At 32.8% G+C, this 23,386-nt stretch overlaps 1 protein-coding gene across 1 annotated transcript in view; it reads right to left on the bottom strand.

Moving 5' to 3' along the window:
* Window positions 1–23,386, bottom strand: part of PCDH15 (protocadherin related 15) — a 782,416-nt gene that overhangs the window by 5,550 nt on the left and 753,480 nt on the right. Inside the window, exons 33-35 of the mRNA XM_045842279.1 lie at window positions 22,897–23,046; window positions 6,936–6,954; window positions 5,335–5,373 (exon numbers count right to left, since the gene is read on the bottom strand). Of these exons, the coding sequence (XP_045698235.1) occupies window positions 5,335–5,373; window positions 6,936–6,954; window positions 22,897–23,046 (208 nt within the window). The remainder of the gene's footprint in view (window positions 1–5,334; window positions 5,374–6,935; window positions 6,955–22,896; window positions 23,047–23,386) is intronic.

Here is a 23,386-nt window from a genome sequence, read left to right as displayed (position 1 = left end):
ATAATCATTTATACAGTAATAAAATTACATTAACATGTGATGTTTTCCAAGGATGTTTACATTTTAAAACATACTGAGTTTAATAAAATTTAATTAAATCCATACTTTTGGATGTTATTCTCTTTTTGTAAAACAAAGGAATTTGTCAGAGCAAAGCCCTTTCTATGTTTTCAGTTCAAAATTCTAGACAATACCGATTTTTTGAGCTCTACTCTTTTAAAAAGATGTTTTTCCTGAGATAAACATATGAAACTAATTTTAACTAACAATTAAATTTTATTTCATTATATTTCCCTTTTAAATTCTATTTTAACATTTAAGTAAGTTGAACTGAAAAGGTTAACCAAATTAATTTTGCAATGAAGCAGGAAAAGAGAAGGAAGAAAAATTATAGGTATCCATAGGAAAGTGGGTTGGTACTTTATTTCTAAAATTATCTATTTTGTATAGAATTAATTCTGTTGTTCCAGATATGACAATAATTCAGGGAAAATATTTCTCTGAGAACATAAATATATCATTAGAAAAATATGAAAATTCACAGCCTGAATAACCTTCAGTTGTGCTCTCTTTGGCAAATACCATTTTTTAAAAATTGAATTTGTTGCCAAAATTTTATTCAGAAAATGCTATAAAAAATCTGGATTTTGATTTGTTTTTTTAAAAAGATGACAATATTGGTCTTATATTATCATTTTATGAGTTTAGTTAGTAGTATTACTCCTTATAGCAATCACCTTCCCCACTAGCTACAACTGTGTTCTCAACCACAGTGTTTTACATCTATACCCATAGTCACAATAGGATCTCTCAGCTGCTCTTTTGTTTTTATATTTTATAAACTCTGCTCACTTGCATTACTGCCCTATATATTTTAAGTTTGCAGTTCCTCAACTCTACTAATGTACTCTCTAATGACTTTGTGGTTTACAAATGCTTTGTGAACCATTAGCAAAGGAATCTATTTTTGATGTTAAAATAACTTCCTTTTACCCACTAGAACAGCTAAAATTAAAAAAATGTGGTCATCAATACCATGTTTTGGCAGGGACATGGAACACTGGAACTCTCATACTCTTCCAGAAAAATTGTAAATTAGTAAAATCTTTTGAAAGATGGTAATAATCTAAAGTCAAATATATGCAGTTTCACAGAAGTTTAATATAGTTAATTCTGTTTCACAGAAGTTTATTATAGTTTAGCTTGTATACTCAGCAAAATGCCTGTAATAGCTCACCAAAATACAGCACTCATAACAGCCAAAACCTGGAACCAGTGCAAAAGCCCATGAGGTAAATACACCACAACATCACACAACGAGAGAGATGAACCTCCCAAAACAAGAATGCTGCGCAAAAAGAGCCAAGTACAAATAAAACTTATTATTCTGTTTTATCTATTCAAAGAAACGTCAAAAACAGACAAGCTAATATGTACCTTAGGAGCCAGGTGAGAAGTTTTAAATTAGCATTAATCACAATTCATACAAATCTCACTGACTCTGATACTGCCACAGCACAATGAACATCTACATTTGAGAAAACAGGGAATCCTGTCATTTATGACAACATGGATGGATCCCGAGGGGATTATGCTAAGATGGACAAGCCAGACAGAGACAAATACTGCATGGTATGGTATCACTTGTATGTGGAATCTAAAAAATATATAAATGAATAAAAAGTCAAACTCATAGAAACAGAATAGAGAAGTGTCAGTGGCTGGTGGTGTGGGAAATAGGGAGAAGTTGATAAAAGGTTAAAAACTTTAGCTATAAGATAAATAAGGCCTGTGGTTCAAATGGAAAACATGGTGACTATATCCGATAACACTATACTGTATAACTGAAATTTTCTTAAGAATAGAATTTAAGTGTTCTCACATAATAAAGGTAAAGATGAGGGGACTCTTCCAATGGATACATGTATCAAATCACCACTAATTACACATTAAATATCTTATAATTTTATTTTTCAATTATAACTCAGTGAAGCTGAAATTGAATATATATGTATGTATGTATAACATTAAAATATTTAGCTTGAAAAAGTAAAGAGACCAGGTGAGAAATTAAAGAAAGGAGAAATAATATCAGTGTTGACCTAGAAAGGCTCTTCTGGTGAGCTAGAAGGGTGTGTGTACTTTATAAATATACAACTAGCTATATAGTATAATTTATATACTTTTATATTGCAGTTTAATTTCAACAAAAAATGTTCTCTATAGGAAGTGGGTGGGAGGATGAGAAATGAAGTGGAGAAAGAACAATAATAAATTGGGAAAAGGTAAAGTCTAAATTTAAGTTATTCAAACTAAATACATATATACAAGTATATATAAAATATTGGTAGACTTAGACTTTTGAAATGTCTAAAACCCAGTGTAATTATACTGATTTATTTATATCTTTATTTTACTAATATTTTAATCCTCACTGAGGTTATTTTTTAATTGATTTTAGAGAAAGAGGAAGAGGGGAGAGCGAGAGCGAGAGAGAGAGAGAGAGAGAGAGAGAGAGAGGCATGTAAGAAACATATATTGGTTGCCTCTTGTACGTTCCCTGACTGAGGATCAAACCTACATCCTAGGTGTGACCCCTGACCAGGATTGAACTGGCAGCCTTCTGGTGAATGGAGTGATGCTCCAACCAACTGAATCACCTGGCCAGGGCTCTACTGGTTTAAGTAAAGCAAATAGACCTCAGAACCAATACTCTTAAACTACTTGGCTAATACATGTTTAATGTAATACATATGGACACTGAAAAAAGATCACCAACTGATTTTGAAGCTGAAACCTAAGTGTTCATCAATGGAAGAATGGATAAAGAAAATGTGGCATGTACATAAAATGGAATATTATTCAGCCTTAAAAACATGGGATATCTACCATATGCAACACCATGGATAAAATTTGAAAACATTACGTTAAGTGGAAAAAGCCAATCATATAAAGACAGAAGCAGCATAATTCCATTTACATGAGGTATCTGAAATAGTCAAACTCATAGAAGCAGATAGAGTGATCATTGCCAGGCGTGGAGAGAAGGGAAAACAGGAGCTGCTCTTCAACAGGTATAAAATTTCCATTAAAAAAGATGAAAAAGTTCTAGAGACCTACTGTACAATATCGTGCTTATAGCTAGCAATATTGATATACACTCCAACATTTGTTAAGAGAAGAGATCTTAAGATAGATGTTTTTATAATTACAATGATTTTATAATTAGGGTGATTTTGAAATTGATTTTTAGTAACTTTTAGCAATAATTAAAAACAAGTATTTATGTAAACTTAATGCAACTGAGTGAATAGCAGATTTTAAAAGTTAGAATCAAATAATTGTTTTAAGCACACACTTTTTTTCTTAAAGGGACTATAAATCTCAGCTCTTGCTAGCTACAATATATATGTCATAAGATGTCTTTAAGAAAATAAATAGAAGAACAGAAGTAACTAGGAAGAAACCCAGGAAACTTAGCCCTTGATTCAATTAGCCACTCTGTGATCCAATATGAAAAGAAGGAATAGGTGCCTGTAGAAGGGAATAATCTGAAAGGTTCCCCTGGGAGTCTTATGCCACTCATTACTGAAGGGCAGAGTATCACCTTTTCAGAAAAAAAAATGAGGATGGACCTGGTGACAATTAAGATTTCTAAGTCAACTGGAAGGGGACACTGAAATGCTCCACACAGTCCTTGTTACCCTTATCAGGTGATCCTGCATTTAGAAAAGTATGCTAAATAGCACACTAAAAAGTGATTTTATGGCTTGATAAAATACTGAATGTTATTTTTAAAATTCATTTTTGCTAAAATAAGAGAATTTCACATAGAGAAGCCATAGAATTAGCTTATCTTATTGACCAAAATATAAACATTTATGCTGATGTAAAGAAACAAACAAAAAAACCCTTAATAATAACTACCATTTACTGAATTTCTCCCTAGTGAGCTGAGAGCTATTATTTAAAATTTTACTGCAACCATTTTATAGAAGATGAAATTGATGTTCATCTTGAGGGTGCATATCTTGATTAAAGTCTTGCAGCCAGTAATTGGCATTTGGATTGTAACACTGAGTTATCTGATCCAGTAATCTTTGGAGATGTCTCCATGGAAATTTTTACTAAAAATTTATATACTGTATATTGCCATATATAATGCACACCCACATTTTTTGACCAAACTTTCAGGAAAATATTTTTTGTTTTAATTTTTTAATGCAGTTTTTAAATTTATATTTAAATACTTGTTTTTATATTATAAAGGGATTTTGGCAATAATTTTTATCACATTATTGTACAAAAAATTTTATGTAACAAGTAATTACAAAACACAAGAATAGATACAAGGTATTTCAGGTACTATCCAGGTATAATGTGTATCCTTATTTTTCCCTCAAAAATTCGGGCAAAATGTATGCACTATACTTGGCAAAATATGATGAGTTGAATATTCCTACCACAAAACTTCCAAATTTGGGGAAGTAAATTTTTAACCACAAAACTCCTCTCTTTAGCAAAGTGAAGATACTTTTGTTAAGAAAATGGAATAATTTTTTAAATCCAGGTATCGAACCCCCAACCTAGGCATGCATCCTGACTGGAGACTGAACCTACAACCTTTTGGGCATGGGACCACATCTAACCAAAGGAGCCACCCGGCCAGGGCAAGAAAATTGAATAATTTTTTTAAAGTAGTACTTATAAAATACTAAATTTGCCAAAGGAGATATATTTACATAACATTACTTTTTATTTACTAAAACTTGAGCAGTATCAAAGGAAAATAAATGTAAATAATATGCATTTATGTCCATGCATCTCTTTTTTCTCATTGCAGAAGAAAATGACAGGCATTATGAAATAGACACATGCTCAAAGGCAGTATTTGAATGGCATGCAATGATTGAAGACTGTGAATCATAATCAATTTTTACCTTTTGTTATTTCAGCACAGGTGTCTGCGTTCTTTCTTCAAACTTTGCCTAATCTAAATCTGATCTCAGGAATAGTTCTATGAGAAGTGACTGATTAGGTCCCTGATTACTTCATTCAATGAGAGCTTGCTTTTAATAGGACCAAAATTCTTATTTGTCTAATTTCCAGAGAATGAAGAAGAAAACAACAGCAATTTTGCCACCAACAAGCAGTAAGGAGGAGATTTGCTTGCATATTTATGCATTTATTTATTTTAATTTAAAACAACCTTTTTGCTCTCATAAAATTATGCCACATCAGCAGCCACCCACTCTGCCTACACATATGATGGACATTAATGCCACATAAAGTACTGTGAAGACAGTGAGGTTGAGAAGAGAAAGAAATTGATACCTCTGGTTTAAGAAGAGAGGGCCTCAGCAGTTGTTGTTGCTGCCAAAGGAAATTAAAATAGAAAAAGATTTAGAAAATAATTCAGATGGAAAAAGTAGATTATGACTGAAAAGAGAGAAAAAAAGGTGATACCTTAAATCTGGTTACCTTGGGACCATAATTCGTTTTTCATGTGATGGCTACCAACACCATTAAATGATATTTTGACTATTTATGTTGGAGCATAAATTAATAGATAATTTGTTTTAATTTCAACATTGTTTTAATTAACATCAAAGTTAACTTCTTTAAATAAAAATCCACAATTTTCTTGGTTTGAGCTTCACAGTACAGTCATTCATGTTTCTAAAAGCACTTTAAGTGTCACACAGTTCTTAACACACTTAACCTCATTTTGAATTGCCCCTCTTTCTTTCTCCCCAATCACGTTAAATGTAATCAGGTTCACTGGGAAGAAGGGGGGAGCACACAAAGTAATGATATGATAGAAATATATTCATCATCATGTTAAAGACATGCTTCCTATTTTTCTTTTTTACCAAGATGTGGATTGCCTGCACTCAAGCATTAAGCATGTTTCCGAAATTCTTTTGTGATTAGAGAAATTGTTCTCCCTCAGAGTTTGCAGGAATCACTTCCTACTCTCTCTCCATTTTACCCATACCTATTTAAAGAAAAACACAGTTACTATTGGCCTGTTTCAGAATAATTTATACTTTAATGAGAAGGGAACAGGATTTGCAATTCAAAGTTTGGGAGAAATAGATACACAACATGAATCTTAAAGTGAGCAGTGAGAAAGTGGGCAGAGAACGTCTGAGAGATACTTCCACCAATGAACCAAGTGTTTGAAATGGCTAGCAGAACAACTACTTGACTGAACACACAGATTTTCCATGATAGAGTTATTAGTGAGTCTACTTAAGGTATCCATTTAAAATCGTGGGAAGTTTAAGTTAGAGGTATTCTGATTCAATGTTAGTTATTAATTACCCCCCCAAAGGAATTACTTTTAAAGTCACTCACCTTAATTTTCAAATAATTTAGAACTCACATTTTCTAAAGTATAAGCCAATCAGATCATATGCTTATTTCATTCTTTTAACTGAGAAACTGTATGCTAAACTGCACATACTAAATTCTCAGTGACTTCACTGATAGTGCCACTTACAGTGAGGCTAGCTAAATACTCTTGGCCTGAATGCTCAGTATCTTCACTGTGGACTAAGAGTCAAATAACACAGTGGAGAAACCAGAGCTTTCTTATGGTTGTTTTTTAAAAAAATTCTCTAAGATCTCAAACTTTAATGTGATAGAATGGAGCTTTGGACTGGTAATAAGAACAAAATTCAAGTCAAGTCATTGCTAGTTTCCAAATTAGATTTACAGAAAAAAAAATTGGGGGGGGGTAATCTCATAATACTGTGTTAATAGAAATTCAGGAAAAAATAAATGTGTCCTTGAAAAGGTGAGCAGTTGATTTTCATTCACCTTAAATGAAAGGAAATAGTATACCATACTTATAAATTTTGTAAAGCACACTAGTTTTGAAAAAGATATAAATCAGTCCTTGATATAACATAACACCATAATGCCCTTACCTCTGATGCATAACCTCTCCTGCAAGGCAGAAATGAAGAAATCAGTATTAAACATCTTGGCTTCTTAGGCTAAATAAAATTTTAGGTAATGGTGTTTTAAAAATCCAAGAAAAAGTTAGAAAGTAATTTTTACTAAAAATTGTATCAGTGAGAAATATATTTTGTGTCAGCATCAAAACAGGAGGAAAAAGGTTTCAGGCCTACATTATTAAAAACAATTATCATCCCACCCTTCATTCTATATGAATGCCAAAACATACATTATCTATTCTATCTCAATGGTGTATAATAACACTCTTTGATTCTGTTATAATCAATTGGAATTAAAAAAATTCTACCTCCTCTCTTTCCTAGATGTCCTGATACATAGAAAATACTCATTTGGGGATAGATGTGTTTTATACATGAGAAACATATTGGTTCAGAATGAAAAAAAATCTTTAAAACTAAAATATATACCATTAAGTTTTTACAAGATTATTTGTGTCAACTTGTTCTAAAAATAGGGAATGCAAAATATTACCAGCTTTTAAGAGTTAGACATTCATGTCTATTTATTAATTAGACATTCATGTCTATTTATGAATTAGACATTCAAAGTGAAAAAATTTTACAGATGTAATAGTCAAATGTTCAATTATACATACAGATTTATAAAGTTCATGGACCATACACTGGTGAAACATTTGACTGCATTTGACAGGGCAAAAATTATAGAATGTTTTCAATAGTTAATTTCACTAATTATGCATATTTTATTTTATTTTATTTTATTTATTTATTTTTTTTTAGATTTTATTTATTTTTAGAGAGGGAAGGGAGGGAGAGAGAGAGAGAGAGAGAGAGGGAGAGAAACATCAATGTGCGGTTGCTGGGGGTCATGGCCTGCAACCCAGGCATGTACCGTGACTGGGAATTGAACCTGCGACACTTTGGTTCGCAGCCCGCGCTCAATCCACTGAGCTACACCAGCCAGGGCTTAATTATGCATATTTTAAATATTTATTAAAGAGTTGGTCTAAACATTAAACTGGTCTGGTTGACCATGCCATATGGAATCAATAAACAACTAACTTCAGTAAAGGTTTATTATGAAGAGATGAGTACATAATTTTCTAAAGTTCAACAAAACAATCTCTGTAGAAAACTTCTTTAATTATAAGGCCTTCACAAGGTGAATCTACTTATCTTCAAGCATGTTTGGTAGTTAAGGTACTGTTGATTGAAATGGTTGGTAGTAACAGCGTTATAGTAATAGTATTTAATGCTATCAGCAGTTTATTATTTGTAATAGTTCTGTAGTGAGATTTACAGAGTGCTCATGTAGTTCTACCAATAGTAATGATAATCCTTCTACAGCATTTAGAAGCTTAGATATTTCACTTTTACTCAGTTTGTATCTTTCAGAGATAGAAAAAGTTCATATTTAGATTTTAATAAGAACAACTAAGTCACATGCATAATATAAAATATCCAACCAAAGTTGGATTTTATTTTCTATAATATTTAAACTGCCTCTATTCTCTAGCAGCATGTTCCATAAATGCGGGAAATAAAATATCAATAGATAAACATTACTTTTCTTTAATCTTTATGTTGCATTTAATTTAGTTTTTTGTATTATTTGTTGTAGTTCAGAGGCAAAAAGGTACTAAGAAAAGGTGCACAATAGAATCATTATGTATAATTGTCTGTGTGATTTCAATCAATATGATACTCTGTTGATTCCTGTAAAGCTAGTCATATAATATTGATATATATTACTATGTAGTTTATATCTGTGTATTAATTATTTTATTTTGCAATAGTTGTATGCATTATAGATTACTTTTTAAATTGTCCTATATTTTTATTTTTAACACATTTTTATGTAACTTTTATTGATTTTTTCCATTACCATTTAGCCCCCTTATACTCCCCTGTCCCCAGCAATTACCACACTGTTGTCCATGTCCATGAGTCCTTTTCCTATTTGCTCAATCTCTTCACCCCACTACCTGTCAACTGCTTTCCATCTGTGAGTCTGTCTCTATTTTGCTTGATGTTAGATTCCAAATGTGAGTGAAATCATACAGTATTTATCTTTCTCTGACTTATTTCACTTAGCATAATGTTTTCTAGGTCCACCCATACTGTTGCAAAAGGTAAAATTTTCTTCTTTTCGGTGGCCAAGAATTCCATTGTGTAAACGTCCCATAGTTGTTTTATCCACTCTTCTATTGATGGACACTTCCATATCTTGGCAATTGTAAATAATGTTGCAATGAACATAGGGGTGCTTATGTTCTTTTGAATTAATATTTTGGGTTCCTACAGATGTATTACCAAAAGTGGGATCGCTGAGTCAAAAGGCAGATCCATTTTTTATTTTTTGAGATATCTTCATGCCGCATTCCACAGTGGCTGCACCAGTCTGTATTCTCACCACCAGTACAAAAGTGTTCCCCCTTCTATCATCCCCTCCAGTACTTGTTGTTTGTTGATTTATTGATGGTAGCAATTCTGATAGGTGTGAAGTAGTATCTCATTGTGGTTTTAATTTGCATTTCTCTGATATTTGTGATATTAAGCATCCTTTCACATGTCTATTGGTCATCTGTATGTCCTCTTTGGAGAAGTGGCTATTCAGGTCCTTTGCCCATTTTTTAAATTGGGTTATTAGATTTCTGGTGTTGAGTTTTTTAAGACTTTTTAATTTTGGATATTCATTCCTTTTCAGATGTATTGGGAAATATGTTCCCCCATTCTGTGGGTTGCCTTTTTATTTTGTTGATGATTTCCTTTGCTGTGCAAAAAGTTTTTAGTTTGATGTAGTTCCATTTGTTTATTTTTTTCGTTGTTGCCCTTGCCAGGAGAGATATATCCAGTAAAAATTTTCTATGAGCAATGTCTGTAATTTTGCTGCCTATGTTTTTCTCTAGGATTTTTATGGTTTTGAGTCTAGCATTTATGTCTTTGACCCATTTTGAATTTATTTTTGTGTGTGGTGTAAGAAGGTGCTCTAGTTTCATTTTTCTGCACATGTGTCCAATTTTGTCAGCAACAGTTATTGAACAAACTGTATTTATTCCATTGAATGTGCTTGCTTCTCTGTTTCATATTCATTGACTATAAAGTCATGGGTTATTTCTGGGCTCTATATTCTCATCTGTTGGTCTATGTATTTGTTTTTATGCCAGGCTGTTTTGATTACTATGGCTTTATACTTTGGTTGATATTAGGTAGTGTGATTCCTCCAACTTTGTCCTTCTTTCACAGGATTGCTCTTGCCACACGGGGCCTTTTGTGGTTCTGTATGAATTTTTGAAGTATTTGTTCTTGAGGAGGATACTGGCCAGCAGTATCCATCCCTGGTGCGGATGCTTGTTGAAACATGAGAAAAACATACACAGAGACAACTGTGTCCTATGGGGAAATAGGGACAAAACGGCCACTCTCTCTAGTGGAGAATGCCCCGCCTCCCCGCCTGAGTAGGCTTTTATTAAGAATACAGACACAGTTTGTGGATTACAGTCTGGCAGGGAAGATCAAAAGGAATAGGTAGTTTTCAAAGGGTCTGACAGATCTCCCGCTGGGATTCTGGACTGGCAGTTTGTGTTTTATCACTTAAAAAGACTACAGGACCTAAAAGGCTAGTTTCGTTTCCTGCCTATGCCTTCATATTCTAATTCAATAGCATCCTTCAGCAAGCAGATCTCACAGAATCTTGCATATTCTATGTCCCAGGCCTGATTACCCTGGGGGTCTGCCGACTCTGGTCTGGATTGTACTGCCCCTGTTATTTCTGCAGGCCTGAGTCGGGCAGAGGAGACAAAGGCAGCCAGGAAGCTTGGATTTCTCACAACTGAAAACAAGGACTCAGGCTTTGACAAAGCCGAGGGGCAGGGGTTAATGTCCATCACTCCTTCATTTCCACAGCCCTAAGTCTCTTCCCTGAGGCCTCCATGTGATCATGCCTGTCTTAGGCAATTCCCCCCATGAGAAATCTTACCCGTCATTGGCTAACTGATCAAGCATTGGAGGCCAGGCAGGCAGCATTCATGCCAGGGAAATAAGTTTTGTCTCTTTAGTGGCTCCTGGCTCAGAGGTCTCTCACTTAGCCTAAGTCACAGGGGTTACAGCTTCCTGAGACCAGGCAAGGCAGACCTCAACATGTTCTGGTTCTGTGGACTATGTCATTGGAATCTTGATAGGAATTCTGTTGAATCTATACATTGCTTTGGGTAGTATGGACATTAGAATGATGTTAATTCTTCCTATCCATGATCATGTATGTGCTTCCCCTTATTTGTATCCTTTTCAGTTTCTTTCTTCAGTGTCTTACAATTTTCCAAGTACAGGTCATTTATATCCTTTTGTTGGGTTTATTCCTAGGTATTTTATTTTGGGGGAAGCAGTTATGAAAGGGATTGTTTTCTTAATTTCCTTTTTAGTTCATTAATGGCATATAAAAATGCAACTTATTTCTGGATATTAATTTTGTATCCTGCTACTTTGCTGAATTCATTTATCAGTTCCAGTATTTTTTGGTGGAATATTTGGCATTCTCTATGTACAGTGTCATGTCATGTGCAAATAAAGACAGCTTTACTTCTTCTTTTCCAATTTGGATGCCTTTTATTTCTTCTTCTTGTTTGATTGCTGGACTTCCAGTACTATGTTGAATAAGAGAGGTAAAAGCACGCATCCTTGTCTTGTTCTTGATCTTGAGCATGAGTATGTTCATGTTGAATATGATGCTGGCATGGGTTTCTCATGTATTTCTTTTATTATGTTTAGGTATGTTTCCTCTATTTCCACTTTGCTGAGAGTTTTGATAAGATAAATAGGTGCTGGATTTTATCAATGCTTTTCTGAATCTATGGATATGATCACATGATGTTTATCCTTCATTTTGTTTACATGGTAAATGACATTTACTGATTTGCAAATGTACTAAACTTTCATTTGTGGATTAAATCCCACTCGATCATGGTGTATGATTTTTTTGATGCATCACAATACTCAGTTTGCTAATATTTTGTTGAGGATTTTAGCTTCTATGTTCATTAGAAATATTGGCCTATAATTTTCTGTCTTTGTAGTGTCTATCTGGTTTTGGAATTAGGATATTTCTGGCCTCATAACATGAATTTGGGGGCCTTCCCACCTATTGAATTTTATAGTTTGAGAAGGAGAGGTATTAGCTCTTCTTGGAATGTTTGGTAAAATTCACCTGTGAAGCCATCTGGTCTAGGGCTTTTGTTTGTTAGGAGTTTTTTGATTACCGCTTCAATTTCATTTGGTATAATCTGTCCACTCATACTCTGATTCTTCTTGATTTATTTTTGAAAAATTTTATGTTTCTAGAAATTTATGCATTTCATCCAGGTTTTTCAGTTTGTTGGCATTTAATTGTAATATTTTCTTACTATCCTTTGTATTTCTTTGGTGTCTTTTGTTATTTTTCATCTTTCATTTCTGATTTTATTTATTTGGGTCCTTTCTCTTTTTTTCTTAATTAGGGTGGTTAAAGGTTTGTGAATCTTGTTTATCTTTTCAAAGGACCAGCTTTTTGATTCATTGATCTTTTATATCATTATTTTAGGCTCTATTTCATTTATTCCTGCTCTGATCATTATTATGTCCTTCCTTCTATTCACTTTGAGCTTTGTTTGTTGTTGTTGTTTTTTTCAAATTCCTTTAACAGTGAAGGTAATTTGTTTATTTGAGCTTTCTTCTGTTTTGGGATAGGCCTGTAATGCTATGAAGTTTCTTCTTATGGTTGCTTTCCCAGTGCCCCACAGAGTTTGGATTGCTTTGTTTTCATTTTCATTTGTTTCAAGGTATCTTTTGTTTTCTTCCTTGATCTTGTTGACCCATTCATTGTTTAATAAGATGTTTAGCTTCTATGTCTTTGTATGTTTTTTAGTTCTCCTTTTGTGATTGATTTCCAGTTTCATAGCATTTGGCCAAAGAAGATGCTTGATATGATTTCAATCTTCTTAAATTTATTGAGACTTGTTCCATGCCCTAACACATGGTCTATCTTAGAAAACATTCCATATGCACTTAAAAAGTGTGTATATTCTGCCACTTTGGAATGAAATGCTCTGAAGATATCAATTAAGTCCATTTGATCTAGTGTATCATTAAGGCCACCATCTCCTTGTTGATTTTCTGCCTGGAAGATCTATCCATTGAAGTCAATGGGGGGTTAGAATCCCCAATTATGTTTATCTCTCCTTTTATGTCCATCAAGATTTGCTTTACATATTTAGGTGCTCCTATATTGGTACATAAATGTTTATTAAGGTTATATCCTCCTGTTAGGGTGTTCCTTTTATCATTATGTAGTGTCTTTCTGTGTCTCTTACTATAGCCTTGGTTTTAAAGACTATTTTGTTGGATATAACTACTGCTACCAAAGCTTTCTTTTTCTTTCCATTTGCATGAAATGCCTTTTTTCCAATCCTTTACTTTTAGTCTATGTGTATCTTTCTATCTGAGATGGGTCTCTTGGAGGCCCATATATATGGGTCTTGTTTTCTTATCCATTGAGCTATCCTATATCTTTTGGTCAGAGCATTTAAGTCATTTACATTTAAGGTGACTATTGATAGATACATATGTAGTGCTACTTGAGATAGTGGCACAATAGTTAGACCATTTTCCTCTTTTTTCTTTCTCTTTTTTATTCTTCTTCTTAAAGCAAGCCCTTTAACATTTGTTGCAGTACTGGTTTAGTGTTAAAAAACTCCTTTAGCTTTATCTTGTCTGGGGAGCTTCTTATTTCTCTTTTGATTTTAAATGATAGCCTTGCTGGGTAAAGTAGCCTTGGTTGTAAGTCCTTGCTTTACATCACCTTGGATATTTCATACCACTCCCTTCTGGCCTGAAATGTTTCTGTTGAGTAATCAGATGACAGTCTATTTGGTACTTCTTCATAGGTAACTACCTGCTTTTTTCTTGTGGCTTTTAGGATTCTCTCCTTGTCTTTAAGCCTCGTCATTTTAATTTAATGTTTCAGATGACAGTCTAATTGGTACTTCCTTGTAGTTAACTACTTGCTTTTCTCTTGTGGCTGTTAGGATTCTCTCCTTGTCTTTAAGCCTTGTCACTATGTGCCTCAGTGTATGCCTCTTTGGGTCCAACTTGTTTGGGATCCTCTGAGCTTTCTGGAAACAGCCACTTGAGTGACTTTTTCTTTCACCAGATTAGGGAAGGTTTTGGTCATTATTTCTTCAAATCGGTTCTCAATCCCTTGCTCACTCTCTTCTCCTTCTGGTATTCCCATGATGTAGATGTTGTTATGTTTCATGGTGCCCCAAAAGTTTTTTTAAGCTCTCCTTATAACTTTTTTATTTTTATTTTATTTTTTGCTGCTCTGCTTGGGTGCTTTTTTCTACCTTGTTTTCCAAAACATTGATTCAATCCTCTGCTTCACCTAACCTAGTATTTATTCCTTCCAGTGTATTTTTTCAGAAATTGCATTCTTTATTTCTTACTGGTCCTATTTTATGGTTTCTATGTCTTTTATCATGCTGTTGAGTATCCTTATAATCATTACTCTAAACTCTCTATCTGATAAATTGCTTGCCTCCATTTCATCTAGTCTTCTGGAAAATTCTTATTTCTTCATTTGGGGTCTGTCTTTTTGTTTTTCCTTGTAGCTGTATCTCTGTATTTTCTTTCTTGCATGTTAAACTAATCAACTGTTTAACTGATCAGCTGTTAACATAATCAAGCTATAATCAGCAGTCTGACATAAGTGTCACAGGTTGGGTCAGAGTAATTGCCTCAGGTGGGGCTCTTGCTTCCACTCTGGTTGATGCCACTTGGAGAGGAGTGCTCTGCCTGAGAATGATGGCTCCTTCAGTATGGGGAATGACTCAGCACAGACATCTTGGTAGCTCTTCCTTAAATTCTCTCCCTAGTCATCTGTCTCAGACTCTCCTCAAGCATCTCTAGTCAGCTCTGCCCTCCCTCTCCTGGAGCCAGGATAAGTGACTGTGAACAAAATCTTTTGTGTTGGCCTTTTAAGAAGCTCTCTTGAGTCTCCAGCTATCTCTCTTTGGCAGATAGAACCCCTGCTGCTTTTCACAATTGTATAGTATCTGGGTTCATTTCTGGGTTTGGTGCTGTAGGCTGGTGAGTGAACTTGGATTTAGACTTCACGATTCTCAGGGGGAACCCCCAGCTGCTAAAATATCCCTCCAGAAATTCAGCAGCCTCCTATGGCCCTCTCACAATGCCATTGCCCTCCCTACCAGTCATGTTGTGCTGAAGTGATTTCTTCTGTCTGTCCATGGTTGTAAGGCTTCTCTCCAATTAGTGTTCAATTAGTTATTCTGGATGATTTCTCTACAATTTAGTTGTAATTCCAGATTGGTCCTGGGAGGAGGTTAGTGTAGCTTCTATTTACTCCTTTGCCATCTTGGCTGTCACCCAGATTACTTCTTAAAATAAGGAAAATCTATAGTAATGTGTTTATTTACTTTAATAAAATATCTAATATAATTCTTTATGCATTAATTAGAGCATAATACATCAGTAGAAAAAATACCTTTTGTTAGAGCCTGGTTGTCAGTTTGTGTAGACTTATGTGTTGAGGAGAGAAAAAACATTTTGGCTTGTGTATTCAAAGAATATTAGAATAATAGGTATCATGCAGAAGCCTTTTCTAATTGACTTTTAAAATGAATATGAGAATATCTAAATATAATATGTCAAAAACAGACCAGATTAAATATAAAAAATAGGTATGATATTTCATTTGAAAAATAAAATACACTAATGCATTTTTGGGTTATATAAATATTGTAAAAATGTTATAGAAATGGACAATGTAACATTTTTTAAGGCTATAGGTACCTACATTAAATTGTTATTTAGGTTTCTTAGAATATTTCTGCAGTAATTATTAGAGATTTAATTATTAAGGAAATCAAAGGAATTATTCAGGAATTTCACATTTCTAAGAAGTTGGTAAAAAGTAGGTTAAAAACACACACACTCACATTAAAAGCTTACATAATTATGAATAATACCTTGTTAGAGCCTGCCAAAAAGTATAAGTTCTCATGCATAAGACCAGCTGCCAACAAAAACTCCAACTGAAGTTTTTCAGTGAAATAGAACAAAGTCATATTCAAAACCCTCAAGAAAGAAATTACTCTTGATTTGGATAAAAAGAATCTGAAGCAAAACTAATGAAAACAATTAAATTTACAAGTTGTTTTTGATCTGATATTATTAATTAGAGATGCCAGATCAAATTCTTGAACAAATGTCACATATATAAGAGCTGAAAGAAACCTTTGAAATGATTCATTATTGGTCCCCAAACCATAACACATACAACGGTAAGTATCAAGCAAGACTTTTGCCTATATTTTGGAATTGTGCTTTTCTCTGTCCAACTTACATGTTCCTAAAGTTTTAAAATTACAGGGTAAAAAAGATGATTATACTTGTATTTAAAGTAGGGTTTTCCAGTAAACACAATCCATATGTTTAACAGGAAAAACAAAGTTACTACTTGATGGTCAAGTCTACCTTTCGTTAGGAACACAGAAAGGTAGTACTTAGCTGATGTCTTTAAGAATTTAACAAGTTCAACTCTAAGATACAAGAACCACTACAATTACAGAGATTTTTTCCTAGGGTATAAATTTTTGTCTTCTTTGCCTAAAACAAAGAATGAAAGAATAAAACTTGTAGTAATTTACCAGATATATTTCCTCTTGATTCTGTTTAAACTTTTTATATTTTATCAATGTACTACTATCAGCTAAGCATGTTTTATATAATTGATAACTTAATAAAAATATTTATAATTTTCATTAGTGAACTAGTAACTAATTTCATACCAGATATACATATTTTTGACATTCATTTAACCTTCTTTAGATAAAACTGATTAGAATTTTATTATTAAACAAGAGATAAGTATTTTCTTTGAAAGAGGATTTTATAATAAATTATAATTACCAACATAATGTAATAATGTGAACAAGCAAAATTAAAGAGCACTTTAACATCTGTGGAAACAATGAAATGTCTTACAAAAGTCAACAACTCAAGATTTATTTTCATTATAAAGAAGAAAAAAGAGATCACAATGAGAAATAAATAGATAAGACAGCAATTGAAAAAAAGTAAAAGGTTTATCAAATGTATAAACATACTATAAGATAAAAGCAAGCCAGAGTAAAGGGTGCTCTCATAAGAAAAATAGATGACTATGTCTTATAGCACCTGGGATTTATTTTGAAATACCATGATGTCTGTCATCTCTTATATCTTAAGATTGATAACATTTTAATTTGATAGCATTTCATCTCACCAAATACATAGGCTTCAAGGAAATAACAGAACCTATTATAGTTTTAGCTTATCTGTAACAGTCTGCATTTTTCCTGGATCACTCACATAAAACTATGATGAAAAAGAAAAAGTTACTGCATTAACATGATAAACAAGTCATTGATTTCAATTGAATATCTAACTTTCATGCCCATTTATTCCCATTAAAAATATATTGAAATTACTTACTTTTTAAATAAATGTAGACAAATAATGCTACTTCGTAGTTAAGAAAATAAGGTAAAATCTATATGTTAGTAATGATGAAGTTAATAATATTTTAAATTAAAAATGAGGTAAAAACAGTATTGCACTGAGTTTAGGGTAAAAAAATGAAATCTTCTTTAATGTTCAAATTTGCCTCCACTTGAAGATTGTGATCAACAAAACAGTTGTCCAGTTAAAATAGGAAAAGCAACATTACAGTGAAGTAGATTGGCTGTGAGATTGTTTTTCAAATTCCTCAACAATATTGTGCAAATTCTCCTGGTTTCGTCCGGATGTCATTTCCATATGTATTATCTCTGAAGGGTAACTAACTTGAGGTTTTGGAATGTGTGTTGATGGATAGTTTTTTTCTATTTGACTGTACATGTTAGCTACCGACTTTTCAAGTTCCGCTAAGTTTTTAACATGTTTGAGTATTCCTTTTGGTTCTCTTTGAGGATCTGCATTACTCACTGCTGTTGATGTTGATAGCTGTACTGCAGAGGACTTTATTTCCTTGGCTGGTGTCATATTGACAGTGCATTTATCAGCTGGTATACAAACACACTTAGTGAATACACCTGAAGTTGAAGGAGGTAGTGAAGAAGGAAGAGGAGGAGGTGGTGGAGGAAGAGAAGGGCATGAAGGTAGAAGAGGTAGAGGAGGAGAAGAAGCAGACAAAGGAGAAGGGGAGACAGAAAGTGGAGGAAGAGGAGGAGGATTAGAAGGAGGAGAAGGAGTACAGGAAAGAGAAAAAGGTGTAAGAATAAGAGAAGGAGGAGGAAAGGATGGAGGGGGAGGAGGGGGAGGGAGAAGAGAAGGAGGGGGAGGAGAGATGTTTGGTGGATGCAGAAGATTTTTGAAAATGTTTCTCTTGGTTTCAATAGTCAACATACAAGTAGGTGTCTCTCTCCTAAAGGAGGGAGAATTTAAAATGCACGGCATTGAAGGAGAAAGTTCCAAGGAACACTCAGCAGGAGAAGTGATGGCATTGGGTTCTGATTTGAGTTCCACAGTTCTTGAAACAGTTGGCAAAGTAGAGAATGTGGAATGAGACCAAGGAGAAGAAAATAAAGAGTCTGAAGACAGAGATTTCATCTGTTCTGTTCCTTGTATAACCAGGGATTCATCTTCCCTTATTTCCTCTTTCTCTGTGAAACTTGTATCCTCAGTTGTAAGCAAGGGATTACTGCTACCTCTTCTGTTTGGATGGGTTTCAGTGCTTTCATTTTTAGCTTTCTGCCTGTTGTTTCGCCATTGCTCCAGATCTATGGTTTCTGTTCTATTGGGAGGCTCCCACATTGATCTCCTAGGTAAGCAGATTGTCTGATTCCACATCTTTTGAATTTTTTCTCTTGGACCCCTCAGAGACTCATTTTTGGCTTGTGTTCTGGATAAAAATGAGCCTACAGAAACTGTTCTTACTGAAAAGTCTGGATTTGTTGATCTTTGATCTGTATTTTCATTATAAAGGGTATTGTGGGTACTTAAGGCATCCTCATCAGTTGTCAATGTGAATTTTCTCTCAGACTTGGGCTGGTTGTTCTTAAGTGATCCATCTACATAAGCCCGCTTGTGAGCCTCAATAGTATTGGAAGAAGAGGGCATCACAACATCCTGATGTTTCCTGTCTTCTGAGACTGACTTATTTCCCCTGCTTTGTTGAAAATGGTAGAGAAGAAAAAGACTTGAAAAAGAAGAAGATAATGAAATGTAAGGAAACAGGCTGTGATATAGCTTTCATGAGAAAGATGTTTTTATGGTTCTCATTACTACTTCAAAATATAAAGTGCCAAATAACACTAATCTACTAAAACAAAACATTATTTTCATGTCCCTATTCTCCAAAAGACACGGCAGAAAAGTGAGAGCTGTGAGTAACATAAGAAATATTCATTTTTTTAAGTTGCAATCTGCACAGTGATATTTTTAAATTATTTTGATACAGCAAAGTATCCATGACCACACATAACAGTTCTATGATACATAAATCACAATTCTCCAAATTGCAGACTAACATTTTGGTTGATGGTTTCACATCTTTTGCCTTGGGTTAGGATGTTCAGAGCTAACTGTTTGGGGGAAAGGAGCCTTAGCTGTATCTGATTCATACCCATCCATTATCTTTCAACTCAGTCATTTTGTCCTGGATCTAAAAGTGCTTTCCTGCATGAGATAAAGCTAGCAAGAGAATACAGAAAGGGATTTTTTTTTCTATTCTCCAGGTTAAGAGAATTAAAATCCCCAAGCACATGTGAGAATTTCTCTCTAGGAGCTCAAAATCACAATTGAGAAATTCAATATACAATAGAATCTTGATAGAGATTTTCTTCTATTTCAAGTTTTGCTTAATGAGTTTAAAACATTATATATAGTACAAAAAGAGAAGAGCTGTTAGAATTTCTTTTAAACATAATCAGGATCAAATTTTAGTCAGGACTTGCTCTGCTGAAAAAATTGATGTTAATCAAACATAGTTTTGATACAACTGGAAGATTTTCTCATACATGGATACTGAGTCATGGAGGCTGTCCATCATAAATAAAATTGAGTAAGTCAAAGGGTATGAATAAGCGCCTCGGATGAAAGCATTCGGGCCCTTGGCCCAAAAGCTCAGAGCGACTGAGTTACTTTTGTTTTTGTTTAATATTTAGTCACCTAGAAGAAATAAATTAAAATAAAATATTTTGAATAAAAGTTAAACAGTCACATTGAAACACTAAGATGACAAGTGAAGCAATAAATAATATATAAAGCCAAAGTTATTATTGCAACATTTTGTAAATATACAAAGTTCAAGAAAGAATTCTCACAGGTGGACTTAAGGTAACAGGGCTGCCTGAATAATTTAGAAAGTGTATACAGTGTAGATTAAACTGACAGCAAACACTTTTCTTAATCTTAAAAGGTTATTTTTAAAAATGAGTTTGATGTTGTATAGCAGTTCTTGTGTAGATCTGTTCTTGGTTTAGTTTTTCTTGGAAAAATTATCTATATAATGACATCACATCACTTAATTGAAATATATATACATATAAATATTTTAACACATTAAAAGCAAAGAGAATGTTGAAACTCCTTTTGGTAGGGACAGGTACTATCAGTAGGAACACTTCTTTAAACTCATGCGATTTCCAGATATCAAAAGGAAGTGAGGCATGGAAGATATAACTTTCTATTTAAAGTAAATGACTCCATGGTAAAAGATGCTTACTGTTTATGGAGTAACACAGAATTTAATCTATTCTATTTCATCTTTTTTTAATGCCTTTGAATTAGAATAATATTATTTACTTACTTATGCCTATGTATCCACAGGTAAGAAAGAGAAAACATGTGACAGAAAAGAAAAGTTTTAACTATAGTTAATTTGAAATGATTATGAAAATGCTAATAGGTACTAGCATTAAACAATAAGTATACCCAAAAAAGAAATGCATATTTTAGATCTTCTTTGTATTTATTCATTAGGATAATATGCAATGTTTTAGATAAAATCATGACATAAAATTTGTTGTCTTATAACATAAAATTATATCTAGCTATTTATTTCATATATATAGGTTAGATTTACCTTTATTAAACATGAATGATTTCAGTCCTAAAACAGCAATTTTAAATGAGATTCTAAGAATGGCTTTATGACTTATCTGAAAAATAGGTCTACACTAATATATAAAAAAGACATAAGTACTGTTTGAAAGGAAGTATACAAATACCATAAAAACTATTAGAGAGTAATTATTGAATCTACATGAAGTTACTACTTCATGAAGATTTTTTAAACACCTTTGATATTTTTCTTTTAAAAACATTTGTCTATAATTTATTTGCCATTCATTTTTCCAATTACTTATGATTAGAACCCCTGTAAATAGTTTTGAATAGATAAGTTAAACATTCATTAAAGATAATTAAATTGTAAAATTTAAAATACTCAATAAATACATATTAGAATTCTAAAATTCTCTACTAATTCTATAACAATTTTTAAATAAAAATAGTCCTTAAGTGTTGCTATTTGAAAATTATCACCATCAAACTATATTGATTTCAAATGATGTCAATTTATACCTTTTTTTGTTAAATAAAAATAAAGACATATCCTTCCCTAATTTCACATAAAACCAACACAACTTTACATCTAAATCTTTTTTTAGTTTTTAAACCATTTTGCTAGAGAAAGGTGGTTAACATAATGAAAATAATCAAATCATATTGGCTCAATTCCTACATTCACCAATAATTTAAAAAGAGACCATCATTTTCAATGTATGAAAAAATGACTTAAAAACTATATTTAAGACATGAATCCTATATTATTATTTTAGAAATAGAATGACAAGCATTAAGTTGTTTTAAATTTAATTTTAGCACTAAAATATACAAATTGATATCAGTTTTAAAATTTGAAAAGCCATCCTTCCCATAACCTTCTATAATAGTATTAATATGGCAAATGGTATTGATACTTATGTTTAAAACCAATTTTCCCATTAAAGGGTAAATTTCATAATTTTTGAGGCTTGCTTTATTCCTACAAGTAAATGCTAAAATGTAACAATAGAATGTGTTTAAGAACCTCAACTCCAACCAATTCCAGGTAATAAAATGTTTTCTGGATTTAGTTTAGTCATATTCAAAATTTTATAATATCCTCGGTTATTTTGCATGTCATGTTCGGAAATAGTTATTCCTGAATTTTAAAAATATAGACAAGTTAAACATCTCCAAAAGAATGAGGTTTTGAGAGTGCATAATTATAGAAACAGCTGTATAGACTTTCAATAATAATTTAATAGTCTCTTTCAAAAATGATTTAATACTGCTTAGAGATTCCAAATATTATAAAAGAAATATTAAGCTATCATAGCAGGATCTTTTGAGTTGAATACAATAAAAATGATATTATCTAATTAGTTTGGATATTTAATATTTATTTCTATTCAGATGTTAATTATTCTATTCTATGACATTATAAAATAGTATGTTAGAAAAGTCTAAAAGACTTTAGACCACAGAATTGTTTTATATCACCAAGCAGGAGTTAACCTTTGATACGAAATCAGGAATTACTATATTATGATTGTGCTTTATTCTCATTTTCTATGAGAAGCAATTTTTTTCAGAACTTATTATATTTGGACCCTGATTATAATATTCAAGCTCTTCATCTGTAAATATCTGCTCATACTGAGTACATATTTGTTTTCTGTTATTTAGTTAAAATTTTTTGTTATTAATTTTCAGTTTATCTTGTCTAGGGCTCCTAACAATTTTGTGTTTTAAAAATCTAAGAATGTATGCTGCAAATTGCATTTCATACATCAAGGTAAAATTAAATACTCACCACACAGCTTCCATCAAAACTCATTTACTTCTAAAAGTACCTGAAAGGTCTACTTACATTGTGCTGTCCCCAACTTCTTCATAGAGATGCGCACCCGGAGGTGGTGGAGGCGGAGGGGCAGCCACTGGTGCAGCGGCAGGAGCTGCTGGTTTAGGCGGGGGCATTGAGGCCTGGAGCCGCGCTGTCTTGGTGCATTCAGCTTGGCGTCTTTAGGAAAGTAAGCACGTGTTTGTAAAACTATTTTAGAAATCCTATACTTCTTAATAAGCTACCTTATAATAATAATGTACAGTTACCAGAGAGACTACCTGGTTTAAAAAAAAAAAACATATTCATACAATTATTTGAACTTATAAACTAATATAATTACAAAAGTATCCCTACAAGATATTTAAAAATGCTCTCATAGTACTTTAAGATATTTACCTCTTGAATAACAGAATTCATTTGAAATATTTGCAATGTTAAATTGTAATATTAAATGGAGAAGATAAAATATTTATTAAAATGTGATTGACAATTGGTAGTTGTTTAATGGATTTCTTTC

This window comes from Phyllostomus hastatus, unplaced genomic scaffold (genome assembly GCF_019186645.2).
Source record: "Phyllostomus hastatus isolate PE091 unplaced genomic scaffold, TTU_PhHast_1.1 phas_contig_38, whole genome shotgun sequence".
NCBI classification, from domain to species: Eukaryota; Metazoa; Chordata; class Mammalia; order Chiroptera; family Phyllostomidae; genus Phyllostomus; species Phyllostomus hastatus.
This window is presented reverse-complemented; position numbering and strand designations above follow the sequence as displayed.